This window comes from Dioscorea cayenensis, chromosome 18 (genome assembly GCF_009730915.1).
Source record: "Dioscorea cayenensis subsp. rotundata cultivar TDr96_F1 chromosome 18, TDr96_F1_v2_PseudoChromosome.rev07_lg8_w22 25.fasta, whole genome shotgun sequence".
NCBI lineage: Eukaryota > Viridiplantae > Streptophyta > Magnoliopsida > Dioscoreales > Dioscoreaceae > Dioscorea > Dioscorea cayenensis.
This window is the reverse complement of record NC_052488.1, coordinates 15625361-15648506: the sequence shown is the minus strand read 5'-3', so window position 1 is coordinate 15648506 and position 23146 is coordinate 15625361. Positions and strand designations below refer to the sequence as shown.

General features: G+C 35.0%; 3 protein-coding genes across 7 annotated transcripts; 1 reads left to right on the top strand and 2 right to left on the bottom strand.

Annotated features, from left to right (window-relative positions):
- The first annotated feature begins 1026 nt into the window (after positions 1 to 1026).
- On the top strand, positions 1027 to 4328 carry LOC120282283 (MACPF domain-containing protein At1g14780). Its single transcript, XM_039289054.1, has 8 exons — positions 1027 to 1360; positions 1658 to 1899; positions 2006 to 2207; positions 2709 to 2777; positions 3011 to 3194; positions 3260 to 3429; positions 3536 to 3600; positions 3677 to 4328. The coding sequence occupies exons 1-8, from the start codon at positions 1124 to 1126 to the stop codon at positions 4296 to 4298; spliced, it is 1791 nt and encodes a 596-aa protein (XP_039144988.1). The 5' UTR covers positions 1027 to 1123; the 3' UTR covers positions 4299 to 4328.
- A 60-nt stretch (positions 4329 to 4388) lies between these two features.
- On the bottom strand, positions 4389 to 7766 carry LOC120282284 (protein trichome birefringence-like 14). 4 transcript variants are annotated; one of them, XM_039289055.1, is made up of 5 exons: positions 7641 to 7766; positions 6624 to 6829; positions 6304 to 6525; positions 5699 to 5915; positions 4389 to 5573 (listed from the first exon to the last, which is right to left on the bottom strand). In XM_039289055.1, the coding sequence occupies exons 2-5, from the start codon at positions 6775 to 6777 to the stop codon at positions 4745 to 4747; spliced, it is 1422 nt and encodes a 473-aa protein (XP_039144989.1). In that variant the 5' UTR covers positions 6778 to 6829; positions 7641 to 7766; the 3' UTR covers positions 4389 to 4744. The 4 variants fall into 4 exon arrangements, with proteins under 4 accessions (XP_039144989.1, XP_039144991.1, XP_039144990.1 ...); XM_039289057.1 differs by having other exon boundaries at positions 5699 to 5894; XM_039289056.1 differs by having other exon boundaries at positions 7650 to 7766.
- Positions 7767 to 9720: 1954 nt separating this feature from the next.
- LOC120281936 (potassium transporter 6-like) lies at positions 9721 to 14308 on the bottom strand. Of its 2 annotated transcripts, none has more exons than XM_039288628.1 (10): positions 14144 to 14308; positions 13082 to 13304; positions 12732 to 12977; positions 12589 to 12642; positions 12430 to 12462; positions 11776 to 12036; positions 11648 to 11700; positions 11435 to 11561; positions 11070 to 11324; positions 9721 to 10992 (listed from the first exon to the last, which is right to left on the bottom strand). In XM_039288628.1, the coding sequence occupies exons 1-10, from the start codon at positions 14171 to 14173 to the stop codon at positions 9926 to 9928; spliced, it is 2349 nt and encodes a 782-aa protein (XP_039144562.1). In that variant the 5' UTR covers positions 14174 to 14308; the 3' UTR covers positions 9721 to 9925. The 2 variants fall into 2 exon arrangements, with proteins under 2 accessions (XP_039144562.1, XP_039144561.1); XM_039288627.1 differs by having other exon boundaries at positions 14172 to 14308.
- Positions 14309 to 23146: the final 8838 nt, after the last annotated feature.

The window sequence follows — 23146 nt, the reverse complement described above, 5'->3', positions numbered from 1 at the left end:
TCATTATAATTAATGGGAATCAAATATATATATATATATATATTGTATAAGTATATACCAACCTAATTAATAAATATATTTTATAATACGGGCCGGGCCGGGCCAGGTCGGGCTTTTAACAACAAAACCCAAACCCGGCCCATTTTTTAAACGTTTTTTTTTTTGTCCAAGGCCCGAACATCAGGTCTTATATATTTGTCCAAACTCGTCTAAATTTTGGGTGGGCTTTCGGGTTTGGGCGGATAGCCCGGCCCTTGGACAAGTCTACCACTTAGTGTTCATATGCAAAACCATTGCGTTATGCAATAGTTCTCTTATATATGATTTTTGACATGACACAAAAATCACAATGCATTAAAAGAATTTTTTTAAAAAAAAATTACTTTTATTATGTGATGGTTATCCAACAAACTTATCCAATCATAGAATAGTATGTATAACTGAGCAAAATTTTGAAGGGATAATTTTTTTTATATAAATATAAATAAGTTACGTGTTAATAGTGTGCATAAATTTTTTAAGTATATTACATACCCTCATTTTGTGCTTTGGAGATTTGATCTTTTTAGTTTTCATCCATACACAGGGGACTTAGTGCCAATAGGCAGAGATATCGTTACTGAAGTGATAAAAATTATATCAAATATTTCAATAAATAAATAAATAAAATATTAACCATGACAGCAAATAAAAAAATAAATATTTAACACCCTAAAACTAAACTAGTGGAACCCAAGCAACTCATTTACCAACCTATCTAAACCCCATGATTTTCTCCTTGTCAAAAGTGTGAAACTCTTATAAAGTTTTATATTCAAGTCCACCAATCCACACCAAACTCTCTCTGTATGCACACAAGAAACTAGTCCTTGATGGAGGGCACCCAAACGTATGATCCAAACCAAAGAACAAAGTTAGACCGAGTCCTTTAACTCTTCTCAAGTTTCCTGCACTTGTTCTAATTATATATGAAAAGAGTAGTATGAAAAAACATCTCAGTCAAACTTAGCCAAAATACAACCAACCAATCTCTCATGAAACTTCCCCTTTAAAACTCCATTCATACATTCATCATATATTATATATAAGAAGATATAGAAAGAGAGAAGAGAAAGAAGAGGTCATGAGTGAGGTTCAAATGGAGAAAGTTCTATGGTGCTTAGGCAGAGGCTTTGATGTAACTTGTGATTTCAAAGCTAAGTATTGCAAGGGAGAAGAGAGGTTGGTGTTCATCAATGAAGAAGAGAAGGTGGAGCTCTTTGTTCCCGGATTTGGATCTTTGGGGAAGGTCTCAACGGATGTGAAGTGTGATAAAGGTGACAGGATACGTTATCAATCTGATGTGCAAGAGTTCAACAAGGTATGTATTTTCTCAAGCTCTTATTTGATTCATTGATCATCAGAATACCAAAGTTTCTTGAGTTCATGAAATTTTTAAGTTGAATCAATCATTGAGTTATTGATTCAACAAAAGTTGAAATTCCAATTCTGTGTGCCAGATGTAGTAATAAAGAAAGTTGGCAAATTGTTCCACCATTGACTTTGTGTTATGGTGTAGTTTTGTGCACCTAATATTGTTAGCTGTATTCAAACATTGGACTAGATCTCTCACTTCTTGTTTTCAGAAATTAATGACCATCTTTTATATGCTTTGCAGATGTCTGAATTATTCAATAAGAGAAGTTCACTGGCCGGAAAAATACCGTCGGGGAAGTTCAACGCCTCGTTTGGGTTCGACGGAGGATCGTGGGCGAAAGACGCATCGGAAACAAAATGCTTGGCCATTGATGGCTACTATATATCTCTTTTCAATCTCTGTATCGATCGGCATCAGCTTACATTGTCTGATCATGTTGTTGAGGCAGTTCCTTCTTCATGGGACACTAAGGCTCTTGCAAGGTAATGAATGTAATCAAAGAATGCTTTGGATGTGTATATGGATTGTTTTTAAAGTTTGAATGATTGATTGAGTTTATATATATATGTGTGTGTGGTGTTAAAACAGGTTTATTGAGAGATTTGGGACACATGTGATAGTAGGATTAAGTGTGGGAGGGCAAGATGTGGTATATATGAGACAGGATAAGAGCTCAAATATGGCATCATCTGAGGTTAAACAACACTTGGATAAACTTGGTGATCAGCTCTTCACTGGCACTTGCACTCTTCCTCCTCCTCACTTGAAATCTAAAGATCATAAACTCAAGGTCTCTCTCTTGCTCCCAATTATCAATTTATTTATTTATTTATTTTTTGACAAAGCGGTTAAGCTACATTGTTTAAACTATTTATCACGTGTGAGCCGGCATTTGAACACCCATCCTCCCGCATAGGATTTTGTCTTATTGTTAGGCTATACCAACAGTGGCCTCTTGTCTCTATTAGCCATTGTTGCTTGTCTTTCATTTCTTAATCGAAAAAAAATTATTCAACCGTTAAGGTGTTTGTTTGCATAGAACAATTTATTGATGTCACATGGTACTAAGATAATATATTAATAACCAATTAGATATGTATCGTGTTGAGATATCATATTAATAATCTATTGGATATGTGGCACATGGTGTTGAGATATTACATTAATGGCACAGATCTATTAATATTAGCACAAGATATGTACACTCTAAAAAAAAAAATTACATTTTGAGAATGAATGGTCACTAAATATTTATGAAGAATGGTATGATTAATTTTTAAACATTTGACAGGTACCAGAGGCTTTCAATGTGTTTCAACCAACACTTGTAGATAATCTCACCTCTGCCTCAAGCAAAGATGTAAGTTAAAATGAAAGAATTGATACTCTATTCTATGTATAGATTACTGAATCTAAAAACTTGACAGTAAAAAGAAAACAAAGTTTATTACAAATTTATTTGAGTGAGATTATAAAAAACATTTGTGCATTAGCTCTGATACAATGGTACATCAAGATAGTCAACATTTGTTTAATTGTATGGAGAAATATATCCAAACAAAGCTAAATCAAGTTATTATAATAACTTGTTAGGGAATAACAGTCATATGCTCCAGAAGAGGAGGAGATCCCTCAACCAGCAGCCACTGTGAATGGCTCCTCACAGTTCCTTCAATGCCGGACGTTATAAACTTCACCTTTGTACCAATAACATCTCTTCTTAAGGGTGTATCCGGCACCGGTTTTCTCACACATGCCATCAACCTTTATGTTCGATGTAAGAGCTCAAATAAATACGAATATGAATATTTAAGTCTTGGTCTTATTACTGTTTGTTTGCAGATAAACCTCCAATATCAGACTTGCAGTATTTCCTAGACTTCCAATGCCACAAGGATTGGGCTCCAAAGCTTAATGAACTCCCTTTGGGTCCTAGCTCTAACAGGTCAAAGCATGGTCCTTACCTTCATTTCAACTTCATGGGACCCAAACTCAGAGTCAACACTACTCAGGTACTAATCTTCATCCATTTTCTCTGTATAATGTTTTACATGCAAACCAAATTATATATTACCTGGTCCTGTTTCATTGTATAACTTGCTTATTTATGTCTTGCAGGTTGTGGTAGGAAGGATGCCAGTAACAGGGATGAGACTTCATCTAGAGGGCAAGAAAAACAATAAGTAAGCCTCCAATCCAAGCACCTGAAAACAAATCATTAGAAGTCTTAGATAACTAACTCTTGTTGTTCATGAGCAGATTAGGGGTGCACCTCCAACATCTAACAAGCACACCAACCTTCTTAGAAGCTCAATCTAACAAAACTCCAGCATGGCGAGGATCTGATGATTTTGCTGATGAACGATACTCTGAGCCTGTCAAGAGAAAGAAGCTGTCCAATGTGTGCACCGCAGCAGTGAAGTACGATAGGCAATGGTCGACAACTGGTTGTTCAGCATTCATTGTCACTGGTGCTCAACTCCAAGTGAAGACTCAGGATTCAGTGAGTGTCCTCCATTTAAGGCTCTTGTTCTCTGAGGTGCCTGGTTACACAGTTAGCCAATCCAAATGGGAGCATTGCCCTTGTAGCAATTCCCAGAAGTTCGGCTTCTTCTCCAACATCAGTACAAAATTCTCCAGCAATATTGAGAGAGAAAAGCAGGAAAAACCGGTGATCATTGTGGACTCTGGAGTGTTTCCTACTGGCCCTCCTGTGCCAGTGCAGGCACAGAAAATGCTCAAATTTGTTGATACTTCTCAGATGTGCATGGGGCCTCAGGAGAGTCCGGGGCATTGGCTGGTCACTGGAGCTAAACTGGAAGTAAATAAGGGAAAGATCGGCCTGCACGTTAAGTTCTCTCTTTTAACACCTGTTTCGTGATAAACAATCATGAGTTGCAGTAGCTTAGTTTGTGAATACTTGACACTGACATTATAAGGGTGCAACCAAGAAGAAGCCGGCCTTTGTAAATTCCGAAATTAATTTCGTGTTGTAATCATGAAATTGTTTTACAGCCTTTGTGAAAAAAGGTACAACAATGCAGATTTCAACTTTACAAATAAAACATTGCTCACTTCCCGAAGAGGAATGTATGTACAGTTGCTATGGATGATCTTCGAGTGTGATTTCAATAGCATCTCATGTTGGAGCAAACTGGCTTCAAAGCTAACAAAATGGTACAGTTGATGAAAATCCGTAGGGAAAAGAGAATCATGAGACTTCATAGCATGGATGACCGTTGATGCTCATGCTCACTCGCAAGTTCCTCTTTCCTCCATGCATATTACGTTTGGGCAATATCTCAGCTTTCTGTCAAAAATAGCAGCCTACACTTGAGCACAAAGGATTTCATTCCATGTATCAGGAATACCAGGAAGGCACCAGTGCAAGCAATCACTCATACCAGTAGGAGCCCTAATACTATACTTGGATATATGCCCCTCATTTCTTAGTTCTGATAAAGCAGTAATATCCAGGAGTTTAACCTTGGTACCCTTTACAGCACTTTCGGCAGCATGGTCTTTAGAACCATCTTGTAAAACCTCACTCCCACTTGACAATGGAATGGTGTTATCACAGCTACCTCCAGTATTCCAGTCTCCATTCACAAAGTGCCTTGGCGATATTGACCTAAAAAAAGCTTTCAGCAAAGGGTATTTCGGCAACTGTGAGTCTAGCCACTTCACGATGCTGTGAACAGTGAAATTTCTGGCATTTGATATTTCTTGAAGCTTTTTATCAATATTGGGCTTTCCACCAACATACATTTCCCAGCGGTTTGCATGAAACTTCCCCCGGTTCCAATGATGACCAGTATTCAGCACCACAACATGAAACCTAGGAAGATAGCGCTTCAAAAATGTTGCAGGGCGATCGAGATGCATGGCATAACTTGTAGCTGGATCTGACCGATTTAGGGGTTCCAACTCACAAAGGCTTGCAGACCAATAGAATAAAATGGTGGTATTGGTTTTTGGGAATCTATAAGCCCAACCATCAGGTCGTAAAGCACCGCGTGCTTTAACAAGACCGTATTCCCATCCAACATTTTGCACTTCAGGACTTGCTTTGCCACCACTGGCCATACATAACAAAGATTGAAACTGTTGTCTTCCCAAAGAATCCCCTATCATAGCAATGGTTTTATCCTGCATCCTGGAAATCATCCAAACCATAACCATTAAAATTCAACAACTGCCAGCTAATAAAGTGTAGATGGTAATAACCTTTTAATAAATAATGCAGTCAATTAACAAGATCAACAAAGAAGATGAACATGCCTTTCTAGGAATTCAGATGCTTCAAATTTTGGTGTCTCACAACCTTGTGGTTGCCACCGATATTTCTCAAATGAGAAATCTTCTCGTTGCATCAATCTACAAGCCCACATGCTTGAAAGCCACTGCTTACATCCAGAACCTGAGTACAAGGGCCACTTGTTGTCTGGAACCCATTTCCCCTTTGCATAATTACACCCTACAAACATGATCAATAACCCTGCATGAACTTCAAATTTTCGACTGATCAAGTGCAAGCTTTGAAAACAAAAAAAAAAACAAAAAAACAAAAAAAAACAAAAATCCTGACAATCTGTTTTACCAAAAATAGCTTCAACAAACATTTAACTAATATAAAAAAAACAGAACACACAATACTGTAGACAAACAAAACATCATCAGCAAGAAAACCTCAAAAATTGAAGTTATTAATTGAGAAAAAGTGTAATCAAATGCACAATATGACTGAAGAAGCATGGCTATGGTTAAAAACTCTTTTTTCACCAAAAAAAAAAAATGTTGCCACTTATCCTCATGAATGAATAGAGTGAAATGGAAAAAGAGAAGAAAAAACCAACCAAACCATACAGTATAGAAAGAAGAGTCACCTTTCTCCACCTTATGCAATTTTGTCACATTCTTCACATCTTCTTTCTGTTTCAATGAGCTTTCCCTTGACAATGCTATCGGAGGGGGAGCAGAAACATGATAAGTTTTTTCATGATTTGAATATTTAACTGTAGTTCCACCACCGGAAATAGTCCCGTACATAGGTGGCTGTTCTTGTTCATCTTTCACAATAGCAACAACAGGAGTTTCTATTTGTGTTGCTATAGCCATCAGAAAAGCAAAAAAAAAAAAAATGTCATATGACAATCAAATAAGTCACATAAGAATAAAAGACAAATGATATATGCCTGAATCTAACCTGGAGAAAGCACATCCAGCTGATCAGGAGGGATGAGAAAAGCAATGAAGGGTGTTTTCTCCCATATTAATAAACTAAGTGTCATACATAAAAGAGCAGTGATGGTGATAGAAACCTTAATGCTGGTGGATCTACAGAAGATCCCACCTTTCATCCCTCAAAAGATCGAAAATACAGTTCTGTTCCTTATCTACGCTGTGGGAGACCTATAGAAGAAGGCGCGCTTAAATACAGTTCCTCTTGGGGGCGCTAAATACAGTTGATTTAAATATCATAATTAACATAAACATACAAAGAATCTGATAAATTTATAACCAAATAGAACCAGATTTCCATATATTCCCATTCAGAAGTAATGAACAAAAACAAATGATAAGTTTGAAGTATGCCAATTATCATGCATAATAAATGAATCAAACAATGAATTGCAAAGTGCAACACCTCACAGTAACATCCCATTAAAAGACACACACACACAAAACAAGAATGTCTGCAATATAGTATACAGAATCCAAATAGACAACAAAATGAAAAGACACAAAATTTATCATAAAAAAAAAGAAAAGAATATATACAAATGCAATGCATGCTTAGAAAATTCATCAAGAATTTGGAACACAAATTAAGGGCATACCCTATGAATCACATTCACCATACAAGTCCAAAATTCTAAATATGACCAGTATAACTCAATCTGATCTCACATCAAACATTTTTTTTATTTAGATCAGCAATAAAATGAGCAGTAAACCAGACACATCCCTCACAAATCAAAAACTCAAGTTTCCAGTGAAAAAAACTAGGCAGGAAAATTCCCTCTTATCCAAAATTTCCACATGAACATTCAAAAAAAAAATATTCCAAATGAATCAATCACGAAGTTTCCCACGCACTGCATTATGAATCAAATTGCCATACCTAATTCGGACCAAATCAAACTGATAAAATCGAAATAAAACCAAAATTCTGCATATAGAAAACAAGAAAAACATAACATTTTGAATGAAATCAAATTACCAAAAGTACCAAATCTCAGATCGGCCTCTCGTCTTCTACCAATCAAGCTCGATCTCCGAGCGAGCGAGAGAGAGAGAGAGAAAGAGAGAGAGAGAGAGAGAGAGAGAGAGAATTCCGGAGATTCGATAGCCAATTTCGGGGCTTGCCCAATGTTCAATACACTTAATGGGTCGGATCTTGGTTCAACCGATCCGCATCCGAATCCGCACCTCCTAGAATTTAATAATTTATATTAAAACGCATAAAAAAACTTTTTTTAATTAAAAAATAAATGTTTTAAAATTATTTAATGATTTTATTTTTTTTAATTAGATAGACAAAGTACTCACCACAAATAATGTTATCGGAAAAATTTCCTCAACCGCTCAGTTACTAAAGATACCTTTTTAATATTAAGATGATCAATGATTTTGATAAATAATATAAATGATTTTTATATTTTTTAGAAAATCAGATTGATTTTAAATGATAGACAACACAACAACAATATATCATATGCTAATATTAGTAACATATTTTTCTTCAGATACCAAAATAAGTTAATGAGTATGCTTTGTTGGAAATATAATACCACATCGGTTGTGTAATAGAAGTGTAATGGGTTTATATATAGGTATAGAGGTTGAGCCACTAAGTCTTGAGATTTTTTGGTGTAAGACCTCTAAGCCCATATAAAGCCCATATAGGGCCCACTAGTACCAAAATATAAAATCTAACATGCTTTGAGGTGTGAGCAAGGATTAGATTATGTTTTCCAAAAAAACAACAAAATTGATTAGATGATGATTGGGTAGCGAAATCCATTCGATTTATGAACAAGTTAGACGAAATGTTATCATTAACTTGAACGTGCTTTCCATAAAATATGTATAAAATTAATTTATTTTATTATTTAATAATATTATATTTTAAAAACACCATTTATGGAGGTGTATTTGTTATTTATCATAATTAGTATATATTATGGGGAAAGTCAAAGGTATGAACAAGCATTATTTAGTGTAGTGGTATGTTATAAGGATAGTGATTGCGTAGGCCCAGGATCAGCAGTACGATATAGTACTGTGCATAAATTATAGCATACTTTATAAACACTATGGTAGTACTGTTCATTCAATGTTTATAATCCGATGTAGGAGGATGTCGTTTCCCTCACCTCCAGGATTCAGGACCTGTCTTACAAATAAATGGGGCCTTAGACAAAATCATAATAATTATTTTTTTAATTATTTTATCAAATAATAAATTATATAATAAAAATAAAAAATATTATCATAAATCAATAAATTAAATAAGATAAATTTTAGAGTTTAAAAAAAATAATAATTTTTTTAAAAATTATAATTATGTGGATAGGATTATGATAGTAAATAAAAAATTTAAATATAATTTAAAAAAACATGAATTATGAGGTCTTAGAAATTTACCGGGCCCTAGTTTAAAAATAATTAAAACTTTTAAGATAATGATATAGATAAAATTATAGGATGATAAAAAAATAAAAATTTGAAATAATTTTTATAAAAAAAAAAACATGAATGGTGAGATCGTGAAAATTTGTGAGCCAAGTTTTACATATGAATAGGATTATATGATGATATTAAATAAAAATTTAAAATATAATTTAAAAAAGTGAATTACGAGGCTTTGGAAAATCACGGGCCCTCAAGCCAAATCTGTTACACATTTATAGTTGAAAATAATAATTAAAATTTTCAATATAATATTTATGTGAATAGGATAATACTAAATAGAAATATTAAATATATTTTTTTAACAATATGTACATATATATATATATATATGAATCATTGGACTTCTGAAATTTTGGGGCCTTAGGCATAGGACCCATTACGGGGTGGCACTTGTTGCTTATGTAAAAAAATAAAAATAAAAAAATAAATAAAAATTCATTTTTTTTCTTTTCCATTGGATTTGTTGTGTTTGCCTTTAAATAATTAGAAAATTAGGGGCTGAGAGTGACATTAAACAATTAACTAATCAAATAAATAGTTAAATACAATTGAAACTTGATTCTCTAAAAAGTTAACTATTACAAGAATTATGGTACTACATGACATCTTGCAGCAAAATCAATAGTACTATATAGACATTGAATCTATTAAACAACAAAATTCAATCCAATACCCTCAAAATTTACAAACACTTGAATTACAGAAAATATATGCTATATTGTTTGTAAACTGATGAAAAGTATATAAAAGCATCACCCTTCCATGATGCAATGAGATTTTAACTTCTGAGCATTTATACCCAATGATATATTACAGGTAATAAGGCATACCAACCTCAACAAATGCAGCATGTGGGATGTTCAAAACCATTAAAGGGTCTCTGCAGTTATGGCCAAGAAAAATGTATAGTTTGATTGCAAGCTTTCTCAGAAAATTCGATCTTTGATGTGGGAAAATATGTGATTGTCCCAATATATATGTCATACCATGCTCCCTTGCTTCCACCAGTTCTAGTAGCTCCTCTCTCACTGATGGTCTCATCTGAGGGCTATCCGGAGGCAACAGAAACCTCACCTTCCTTCTCCTTGTTGTAGAAGGCAAAATTTGTGAATGTTCACTGCCTGTTTTCGGAGATTCTTCATCTACTTGATCGGAATTGTTGTCAATAGAAGTAGTATCAGTCACCGTTATAAAAGCAGTACCTTCTTGATCCAAATTCCCTGTAACAATCAATCTGTCTTCAAGCAAATTAGGAGGCACAGGATCTCTGTCTTCCAATGAAACAAATTCCCCAATAGCACGAAATATGTGATCTTCAAATATGTTCACATCACGAATACTATCGCAGTATCCATACCTCACAATGCACCTGTAAACCTTGAACTCTTTTGACCCCATTCTTCCGATAATGTATTGCTTGCTTGGTGGAACAGAAGGTACTGGCACAGGCTTAAAAGACACAAAAACAAGTACTTGATGGTATGCAGGAAGGTTGACCACAAAATGGGAAAAGAAGGCTGGAATTCCTGTCATGATATCACTGTATACAAATCCGATACCAGGAAGTCGAACAACTCCAAGGCCTGGTCCTAGATTTGTAAGCCATTCAATAGAAACTTTGTTGTTGACATCGAACTCATACTTCTTCACTGTACCATAGTGCCATGCTAACATGATTATCAAAACAAAAAGGATGAAGAACAGAAACACCCATGCGGATTTCTGAAAATTCAGTATGCATGCTAAAAGATAAACAGCTTCAACAAACCCGAAGAACACCAGAAAAAGGGTTGCTTCAAACACCTTCCCCCAGTATAAACCAATGATTAGTGACATAAAACAAGTTGTTATCAGCATGCCAATCACTACAGCAAGGCCTACAAAACATTAAACTTTTGTCAAATGAAAATCTAGTGACAATATCGAACATTTCCTGCAAGTTATTAATGATTACCAGTGGCATTTCCCATATTAGCAACATCTTTGACGGCAATTGTGAAGGCAAGACAAAGTGCCATTAATATCCAGTTGACATCTGGGATATAAATCTGCCCATGTATCCTCTCAGAGGTGTGAACAACTTTCACCCTTGGGAAGCAATTAAGTGCCTGCAACTGATTTATTATTGAAAAAGTAGCAGTAATAGTTGCTTGGCTCCCGACAACAGATGCCAGTACAGACAGGAGTGTGAAAATGTGTTTAGTTCCACCTGTGTTTCCATGTTGCAGTCCATAAATTACATTGGAGGAGTGCAAGAGATTTGAGGTCACAATGCCGTAATCTAGTATCACAAATGAATGAAAGGGAGAGAGGATTAACCTGGCATAGATGCTACAAGATGAGATGGCAAGACTTTTCTACTAGGATCCCAATTTTTAGACATAAATGCAGTTTGGCCCATGTAACATAACACCAAGGAAGGATAAACTAAAAAGCTGAAGGCTATCTGTAGATGTTACAAGATAAAACATTAGATGCAGGGACTCAGAGCTACGTACTCATATAAAGAAGAAAATGCTTCATGAGTGTTACCTTGATTGACCTTTTTGAGAAATGACCCAGATCAGCAAACATTGCATCAGATCCTGCAAAATAAGAAGAGCAAATAGTTAATTGTTGTCAAACATAAATCTCAGCAAAATTTAAGATACGGAACACACCAGCTATAGATAAAACAACACCACCAAGTGACCGCCAGCTTCTAATGTCAATGTTTCTCAAATACTTAAAAAGATATGTAGGAGAGATAGCATATAGAACACGGTAGTTCCAATGAAAAACATTGTAAGCACTGATTCCACATAGGAAAAGGAGCCAAACAATAATAATTGGCGCAAAAAGAAAACCAATTTTATGAGTTCCAAAGTGCTGCAACACAAAAAGGGCAACCAGAATGAAGCAAGCAGTAGGAACTGGTGCATCTGTAGATAAAAAGAGAAATTTCATTAATGTAGCCCAAGTAAACAAGTTAATTGTTCAATGGAAATCATATTTTATAATTGCAATATCAGTTAAGAAGAGCTTAATGATAAATCTTGATTCGATACTGACAAAGAAGCACTTTCCAAGTAATCAAAATAAACTTTACAAGTAATCACCACATTAGCTTTGGTTATGTGTTATGTATTCTGATCCAAAGTTTTATTTTATCTTACAATCAAACTAGCATTAGTATGGATAAACTTTAGCTTGGACATCAAAGGAATTTTTCCTGATGCATGAAATATTGAAAAGAACATGGAACAGTTCCATTAAAGAAGAAGGAATTCTGAATCATTCAAAGAGAAGTTCAATAATTATGTTCGAGAACTTACATTTTTCAAATTGTGCTTCACGGTGCTCTGCCGCTGAAATTAAAAACAGTTGGAAGACCAGGTAAGTTAATGAAACAGAGGAAATATATGTATCTACATATATATATATATATATATAATATAGTGATAGCCCATAACAGATTCAATTATATGTCTTACACTTAAAAGATATTGATGCAAGGGAGTCATCCAGATTAAGTGACGCTGACAAAACTAGAAATCACAGAAGGATATATATTAATTCATTGTTTGATCAGTCAAAGAAATATCCATATGACAAAATTTGAGAAAGATGTTCAGACCAGAAATAGCAGGGACTAGAACTCCATTTCCAATGACCATGCAAGAACCAAGCAAAGCCACCATCAACATCAGATACCGACTCTGTTTACTCTTCTCGATTGTCCATTTATGCTTTGTGTCCGAATTGTTTTTGTAAAATCTTCCCATTTCATATGCTAAAAGTGCATCATCAGCATCACAATTATTAGGGAGAAGACCAACTTTTGCATGCCTGCATAGTAATGAGTAAAGAGCAAATGTCCCACCTGCATCCATATCATAGACAATAGAAAACGGAGACTTCATCTCTGCGTGAAGTTCTTTGAGAAAGGTAAACTGGAACCAAGAAAACAGCATCATATATCATTACCTTCTCCATTATCATCAGCTTTCAGGACTATAAAAACATATTTCACCAATGGAATCAATGTCATGGTCCAAATTATGAAGGATAAGATTCCAAACAGAGTATCCAATGTCATATCGCTTGAAGACGCCGTGTGTAACACATAAAGGGGACCAATGCTTAGGTGACCAAAAACTACACCAAGGCTTTGAAATGATAACAAGAAAGTGCGCCTCCATGTTTCCGTCTGTGTTGTTATAAACACAAACAGCAAAGTTTTAAGACAAACGAGTGTTAAAATTCAAGAAACAGAAAAAAAATGAGGAATTAAATTGAAACCTCATGCATAACTCCAACTCTCCACACAAGTTACAACCCTAACAGCATAAAGCACCTTAATTTCTAAGAATTAACGCACAACAACATTATCTTAACTCTAATTTCCGCAGAGTTACCAATTCTATCCTCCAAATTCGCGACCTTTTCCAGCCAAAATAATCAAGAGGTCAATTGATAGCCAAGATGAAACTTACAATTAATTAACTGACAAAAACACTCTTTTAAACCCTAATTTCACAAAAAAAAAATTACCAATTCCATTCTCCAAAATCATAACATTTCCAGCCAAAATAATCAAAAGGTCATTCAAAAACCAAGACAAAAGTTCCAATTCCTTAACTAGCTAGACACTTTCTTGACCTAATTTCACCAAAAAAACCAATTCGGTTATCCAAATCAGCCAAAATGATCAAAAGTTGCACTGCAAACCAAAGATCCAGTTTTCAAATAATTAAGTAACAAGGGCAGATTTCCACCAAAGTACCAACTTTCATAGAATTAATTAGCAACAACACTTTCGTAACCCTAACGTCCACCAAAGCACCAATGGCTCTCCAAAATCACAACTTTCTCCACCGAAAATAATCCAAGGCTGATCCCAAACCAATTCAAACATTGATAAGCAATAATCAACCAAAAAAAAAAATTGCATTTCATGAATAAACCCCACCAATAACTTCAAATCACAACAAAACATATGATCAAATCCATGAAATAAACTTCAAACGACAAAGAATGAAGGAATACATCTGCGAAATGGAGAGGAGGGGAATACATGACCGGGAACAACACCAAAATCCCTGGATCGCATCCTCAATCGCTGGTAAAAATAGCTCCATGCCCATCCAAAGCGTTGGAAACAACGAAAAGCACATCAACACATCGTTTTCACTGGAGATCACCATTCTCAAATACCTCGCTATTTTTTTTAGGGTTTTGTAATTCGTTCGGTGGCTTCCCGTTTGGCGGGAAATGGACATCAGAAGACAAGCATATAATGTTAGACGCACCCGCCTAAGAGATAGCAACAGATATAATATGGATAGGTATGTCAAAATTCTTATTCTTTCCTGTAACCTCTAATCTATACTCATACCTTACTCATACACTCCAAGGGAAAAAATCTTACTTTTACACTTATCTTGCGGGTACGAGTATACTCAAAAGATTCAAATTACCGAATTAAATTTAAGTAATAATAATACTAATAATTCCTAATTCATTACAATAGAATGTTTAAACACGTCCATAAATTTAAAATTACATAACATATTATAAAAAACAATAAAAATGCCATTAAAATGCCCTTGAAACGTTTAACTACCCAAAGATAGCAAGTACTTACAAAAAACATAAAAAAATATATTAAGTGATATATGATCAAACTATAATTAAATTCTAGGAAAAATATTAGCTATACACTTACTAATTATATGTGAAAAATCTTCAAAAACTAAATCCACCAATGCTTACATCATTTGTATTTGGATACGGGTACGGGTTTTATCTGTACCCTCTTCAACGAGTAAGAGTAGGGGTAGGGTAGGGACATATCCTTACCTGACCCATACCTGCTCAAAAAATAACAATTAATGTCCTTATAGTACATGTACCCTGTCAAAGAGGGTAATACCCTCTTTGACCGAGTACGGTATACCCGTAAGATAGGATACAAACGGCCATCTCTACCTACCCATGATATTTTTGCATATAACCCCCTATAAAAGCTCATATTTAAAATATTGTTTTCACTTGTACACTTCTAAAATTTTAATATTGCTTTGCATGAATACCGCAAGAAGTAGAATGTTATTTATCCTAAAACCTTGGACTTAAGATGGATTAAAAGGAGAACCATTGGTACCCCAATGTTATCTCATTAGAATGGTGAATAGGGGTAGTCTAAGGATCGAAACTTTTTGGCCTTGGTATTGTGCAGTGTTGTGTAAATATTATAGAAATACTGTATAATATTAATCATTTGTTGTGCATTGGGTCTTGTGTGGGAGGAGCCATATTTTACATCCGTCCAAACTCTGGAGTTGCATGATAGGGGGATTTACCATTGTGAGGTTATAATTCATGATATATTATTTTGGGCTTATGTGATAAACCGTCATTGCCCCTTGTGTTAACTCGTCCCACATGGTAAATTCTAAATTGGTTGTTAAATTACTGTAACTAGTGCATCTCTATATTTGTCTGCCCTTTTAATGATACTTGTGGTTTTTGTATAAAAAAAATTTAAAAATAATTCTAATTTATAAAAGGGGAAATTTTGCAAAACTACTCATTGGCTTGGTTCTTTATGAGTTCGTGTGGTTTCAGATGTAACACTTTAGTTCCTTGTAGTTTAAACAGTATGAAAAAAAAATTACTAAAACACTTAATTTCATTAATTCTTGCTAACGTGGTTAAAAAATGGACTTGAATTTATTTTTTTACTTTTATTTACATTACTAAAACATGTATTAATAAGAACCATCCAAGTCTATTTGCATAGTATTTAAAAACTATTCAAGTTATAATTAGAGGTAGATTTGAATGGTTCTTAATTAGTACATATTTTAGTAATGTAAATAAGGGTAAAAAAGTAAATTCAGGTTTAAATTAACTGAATTAAATGTTTTTGCACTTTTTTGCAAATTGCTTGAACTATTAAATATTACAATTAAACTCACAAGTCCTAAATTGATAAAAAGGCAAATCACATCATAATTTACCGTCACTATGTGTCTGCTTCGCAGAGGAACTAGTTAAGTTAACTTGATGTGGCCCAGTTCTCGTATGGGTAGCCCCAGTTGTCATCATCGCGTAAGGGGGTCGTGGAAGGGTTCGAATCTCACCGCCAAGAGAGGAAGAAAGAAGAGGTGCTTTCAAAAGCTTCTCGCAAGATGAAAAAAAAAAAATTTCCTTTTATAAAAAATGCTAGCACACCTTAGAATAGTGGGTGCTAACATACCCTTATAAAACATGTTTTTTTTTTTTTTTAATTTTTATGTACAGCTAAGGATTAACCGTTTGGTTGCCGGATTGGGAATGGAGAGGAGTGAGGGAGCAATGAAAATGGGGAAGAGTGGAGGAGGATTGGGAATGAAAGATGTGTTTTGGTTGGCAAGATATTAGAGAGTAGTTCCTTGAGAATGAGAAAAGTAAAAAAGAAAATATAATAAAATGATATTTATAACCTTTATAATCTTTATAATTAAATTTATTTAATTATTTCATTATTATTTGAATAATTATTATCAAAATATTTGTTAATATCCAAATATTAGTTAATATCATTAATTAGTTATTAATTAACCATTATAAATAACTAATTACACTTTTTAAATGTTTATTATTATAAATAACTATTTAATTTTAAATAAGAAAACTAAGTCATAATAACTATTTAATTATTATTATTAAAATTTAACAATAAGTAATTTTCATTTATGAAAACTTAAAAATATCATTATTTATAATAATTATTATAATTAAATATTTAATTTAAAATAATTTATATTAATTATTATTTTCTTTAATTACAATAACTAAATATTAAAATTAAATAGTTCACTTTCAGTACTATTCATTTGATCTATTATAATTAATATTTAAATTAATTATTTCATAATAATAATAATTATTATTATAATAAATAATAATTAGAGATAATGATTTAAATAAATGAATGAAAAAGTTAAGGGATAAACTTGTCATTTTATGTTCAATGAATCACATTCCTTCTACAATCTTCTCATTTTTGAGAGGATTGTGATTCTCCCATTTAAGGATGTAAATGGGACGGGGAATCCCCGTTCCCTGTGGGGACCCGTCTCGGCGGGGCAGAGATTCCCCGAAATAACCCCCCGCGGGGCGGGGAACGGGAAAAACCCCTCCCCGCCTCGCGGAGCGGGGCGGGGACGGGGAAGGCCGCCCCGCTCCCCATGGGAATCCCCGCGGGGATTCCCCGATTTTTAATAATAATAATAATAATATATATATATATATATATTGAAAATAACTCATATGATTAGTTATTTATTTTTTTAAAATAATTCAATATGAATATAAGATTATAAGGACCAAATATGTGGGTTTCAAAAAAAATATTTCTAGTATTTATTAATAATGTTTTAGACTTTTAGACTTTAAGTAATACTAGTATTATTCTCGTGTGATGTACGAATATATATATGAAATTTTTTTTTAAAAAATTAATAATTTTTTTTTATTTTCTATAGAAATTAAGGTAAAATTAAGATTAAATAAAATAAGCTATTTATCAACTTCAAAAATATAATATTTTTATAAAATTAATTTTATTATATATTATGAGATAAAATAATAAAAATTAGTTTAAAATAATATAATTTAGTGTTATGTTATAAATATTTTAATATTATTAAAATAATATTGGTAAAATTTCTATGAGAAATTGACAAGTGTCAAATATGTTTTCTACTTTAATATATATATATATTGATATATAATATTATTAGAATTTTATGTAATAAAAAAAATTGACGGGGGCGGGGATTCCCCGACCCCGTGGGGATCCCCGCGGGGGAGTGAGTGGGGATAATTTCTCCGCAGCGAGGAATTTGGAGACGGGGAATCCCCGCCCCGTGGGAAGCGAGGATGGGACGGGGATCCCATTCCCCACCCCGCCCCGCCCCGCCCCGCCCCACTTACATCCCTATTCCCATTATTCCACCTTCTTTGTTCCTTCATGCCACCTCTACTCCCATTGATGTACATTCAAACATGGGTGTAGCCGGCATTCTCATTCCAATGCTTGCATCCAAACAACCCCTTAAAAGTTAACTTAAATTTTTTTTTGGATATATAAAAAATAAAAAAACATGGTTCTTGAGTGTAATACATTTTAGTTATGGGGAACTTTTTGTAAATTTTATTCACATAAATCATATTTTAAGTTTTGTGGGGTTATATTTTAAAAAAAAACCAATCAAATGGTTATATATATATAATTAAAGTTAAGCCAACCATTTCGGGGAGGACCCGGGATCGAATCTCATAGCCTACGCAAGGTGAGGGCACGTGGGTCGCGTTGAGTTTTGCTCCCCACACGTGTACGTCTCTGGGTTATGGTGCTTATTGTCTTTGTAAAAAAAAAAAATTAAAGTTAAGGAAGTCCTAATTCTTTTATTGAACAAGTCAATGACTAGAAAATGAGAAAGAAATGTTTGTACTTTCTCAAAATTCTAAATTAATTGAGGGAAAAATACAACAGTTGTTCCTGTTCACTGTTATATTTATGAAAAAAAATATAATTAATAAAATAAGATAAAAATTGGATTATTAAAAAAAGGAAAATAGAGACAAATGGAGACGAAATATGGAAACGCACAGTTGGCGCCTTGTGTGTCTTGCTTTCTGTCTGAAGATGACTTGCAGGATAATCTCAAGTCCTTAAAAATGTAATATAAAAATTTGCTTTCTGTTTTGCATGCATAATGCATTGTTCTGTTCCTCTTTTATTATATAATATATATATAGGGTAAGTTAGAGATTGTTACTGGAACTTCCTTTGATAAAAAAGCTCATAATAGAGTTATGTGATTTTTTTAAAAAAAAATTATTATTTTAATGCCATATATCTAGGGGTATATGCCATTAAAATAATCTACACACTAAATGACTGCTATTTTGTATTCTAGTATTTTTTTTTAAAAAAAAAACAGAGTTGTATTAATAAAAGTAGAGTAATGTTTGATTTGACCAACATTGGTTATCTAGAAGTTCTCATCATGGAGGGGCAATCCAATGTTGAGACTTGAGATTCCACTTGTTTATTATTTTAAAGATGTACCATTTGTTTTTTTATATTTAATAATGATGATTATTTTAGTTTTATATTTTTAAAATATTCAATTAAAGTGATTATTTCTAGTTGAGAACTTAAAAGACATTTTTGAATTTTTTATATGATATTTTATCATGTACATTCAATTGTTGCTCAAGTGATATTTCATGGCTTTTTTTTGTGATTATTATTTTATGTTTGATAGACATATAGATAATGCAACAGATAAATAGTAAGATATTAAATTTTCATACAAAAAATTTAGAATTTAACTACTTAATATATGTTTAAGGTACAATGGAAGTGCATATGTGGTGACTTATCCACATATTAGATGATAAAAAAAAAAGACATATTTGTAGGTGCATCCGTGCATGCTATATGTTACCTCCACAAATCATAAACGGTGATTTACATCTAGCAAATAATATGACATTTTATGCTGCAATATATATATATATATATATTATAACGTGCCACATCAACAACACTGTGGACATGAAATGTAATATATGCTTAAAAACAAGGACATGTATATATACATATATATATTGTATTATGACATAATAAATGATTTTATTTAAATACAGGACCTAACGAATGTTATGGCTCAATTTGAAGATAAATATGATATTCAACTCTGCTGTTGCTAATAATAATAATAAGTGGAAATTGTAAAAAAAAACCCCTAAATTTGTAATATTGCCAAAAACACCCCATTAGTTTTGCAATCCCTAAAAACCCATTCCTTTTAAACTCTATGGTTTTCAAACCCCCAAAGCATTTAACGGATGTCAACGGAGTGATTTTCAAATTTTATGGACGAAAATGCCCTTGCATGGGGAGTCGTGGGCTGCACCATTTCAGTGGTTTGAGAGGAAGTGGTGGGGGGGGGTGTTCCGTAGGGTAACCCCAAGAGATGAATTTACTGGAGCCGTATACATAGAGTTTTTTCTCAACTCGCGTCTTCAGCTTTTCTATTTCCGAAGTTGTCTCTACCGGCACATCCTCTGTAATTTCAGCTTTTCCCTTTCCACTGGTATCTCGAAGGAGAAGTCCCGTGCAAGTAGTTGGCATTTCATCAATTTGCAATCTAAGGTATTGAGTATGGTTTTATGTTAACTATTCTGTTACAAAGAAAGATTTTTCAGTTTTGTTTTGTGCTTCTGTTTTTGTTGGAAAATATTGAAGTCTGCAGGGGGATTTCTCGGCTGGGGTTTTGTTAGTCTGCAGGGAAATTTCTCGATTGTTATGATTTGTGTAATATTTATATTATACATTTCCCCTTTCATTTGATATGGTTGCAGTTTTACAAATGAGGTTTACGTTTAAGAAATGAGATGTTACCGTTTAAATTTTGTTCTCTCTGTTTACGTATTGTTGTCCCTTTTTAAGAAACTAGATATCTGTTTAACAATTGATATCTCTGTTTAAGAATTGAGAGGTTAACGTTTAAAACCTTATATTTCCGCTTAAACATTTGTGAATACTGCGTGTTGAATATGTTGTTATTGTCGCAGGCTTGTGATTATGGCGGTCAACCTAGTTAATGGGCGATGCTATTTGACACCGGTAGTGGAGACCTTAGCTAAATTGAAAGATAACATGACTCCTCGACACTGGGAGATCATCCGAAGGACACCGTTTGCAGCATTCACTGAGCTGGAATCTATATTCCAAGAGAGGGTCCTTCTTGATTCTCTATTGCAAAGGTACGATGGCCGCACCAATAAATTCAGGATCGGGGAAAGCCTGCTGAGTTTCAGGCCTCAAGATGTGGCCCTCGTTCTTGGTCTGCGTTGCAATGGCGACGCAGTCGTGTTTCAGAAGAAGAAAACCCACTCAGCGTTCGAAGGGAGGTATTTATCAAAAACCTACGAGAGACACAGAGACTCCATCAAGAGCACTCTTGTGCAACTTATTCGACAGAGGGGAGAAGAAGAAAATTTTGTCAAACTCCTGATGGTGTAGCTCATGGGTACAGTCCTCTTCCCAAATACATCATGCTCGGTTCCGAACTGGATTGTTGATTATGTCGATGATCTACCCGGCATGGGGCGATACACATGGGTGCAGGCGACGCACAAGTGGCTTATAGAGGACATTCCACAAGCAGCCGCTAGAGTGTAAGATGGATGCGCCAGGAAGAAGACCAACACAGTGTATATTAAGGGTTGCTCGGTCGCGCTTAACATCTAGTTTCTAGGTGACCGGGAACCGGGAAAGAAAGTCCGTTTCGGCAAGATCCCAAGGATCTCGTGCTACGGTGAAAGTACTTCATCGGAAGCAAGCTGACGATAGAAACCCGACTTTGTCATCGCTCGAAGGAAAAGAGGTAATAAATCATGGACAATGTTTAATAGAAGTCTTTAATGTTTAAACATACTATTTAGCGTTTAACTTTATTATTCTGACGTTTAAAAATTTATTCATAAAGGTTTAAATATTTTCTTCTCCGTTTAAATATATTCTATAATGTTTAAATATAAAAAAACTCCTGTTTAAATATAGTTTTTTTATAGTTTAAAACCTGAATGATTTCATCGAAATTGTTTGGTTTACATATGTTAGTTTCTTGAAATGGGTTCCGTGAATCTTTGAAAAAGAAATATTTGTTGGGGCCAACCGAGCGGATGGATGCTATTGCTCCGGGAACCACTTGCTCAAGGCGGGGATGAGAGGCGAGCCTTTATCGTGCGCGCTCGACGCCGTTCTCCTACTTCTAGCCCACCACGCGCACGTATTCCTCGACGCCGGAGAAGCCCTCCCCTACCCTGCCAGATTGTAACAACCCCCCGACCACGACAACGACAGTCCCCCCGATTGTGGCAGTCCCCCGACTATGGCAGCTCCTCCGACCGTGGCAGCCCCACCGATGGCACTAGGCGAAGATGTCACTGCAACTCTTATGCAGTCGTGCTAGATATTGATGACCGAGTTTCCTCGGCTTGTCACTCGGGTTGAGGCACTGGAAGGACGTTCACAATCGATTTCGCGTCCCTCCAAAGAAATAAAGCACTCGGGACGAACGAGACGTCAGAATTTGACGACGACGACATCATCGGGGTGGCCATTCCAAGACGGCCACATTCGAAGAGACTTGCTAAAAATAGGAGAACAATACTATCTCTGTCTCCATCGTCGGCTGACGATGAAACAATAGCAACACCATCAGCGACTGATGCTGTTACTGAGTCTATCGCCGTTGATGACATGGCCGTGACGGTGGAGGAGATCTTAGATGATGTTGCTATTGCCGCGGTTGAGAAGATCGTTTACTCTCTTGTTAACGAAATCTCCGACCCGGTGGAACCGGCGGCCGAGAGTGCGGCATCAAAGATGGACACAATCCCTGAAGAACAAGAACAAGCTAAGGGTGTGTCTCCCGTTGATGCTGTTGCCGTGGCCACGGTTGAGAAGATCGTTGAATCTGTTGCCGTGGCCGTGGCCGACAGTACCGCATCGAAGCAAGACACAATCCCACACCAAGAAGAAGCATGTAAGGATATGTCTACGGTTAATGCTGTCGTCCCCTCATCAAAGCCAGACACAATCCAACAACAACAACAACCATGTAAGGATATATCTGCGGTTGATGCTGTCGCCGTCCCCGCATCGAAGCCTGACACAATCCCACAACAACAACAACCATATAAGGATATGTCTGCGGTTGATGCTGTCGCCGTCCCCGCATCGAAGGAAGATGCTGCTGGTGCTGAACACCGTCAAGGCTCAATAACAGTGCCGCATGAAGACCCCCACCGAGCAACGAGAGATATGGTCAAGGCTAATCAAAAATTGGACGAGACGGCTCAGAAAGTCTTTATTTCGAAGAAGAAAAGATGGGTTGGCCTATCGCATCTTAACAAATACGAGCAGGAGTTGATGAGGATCTTCCTCAACTGCCCTATAGACAGGTAAGTTTAGAGTTT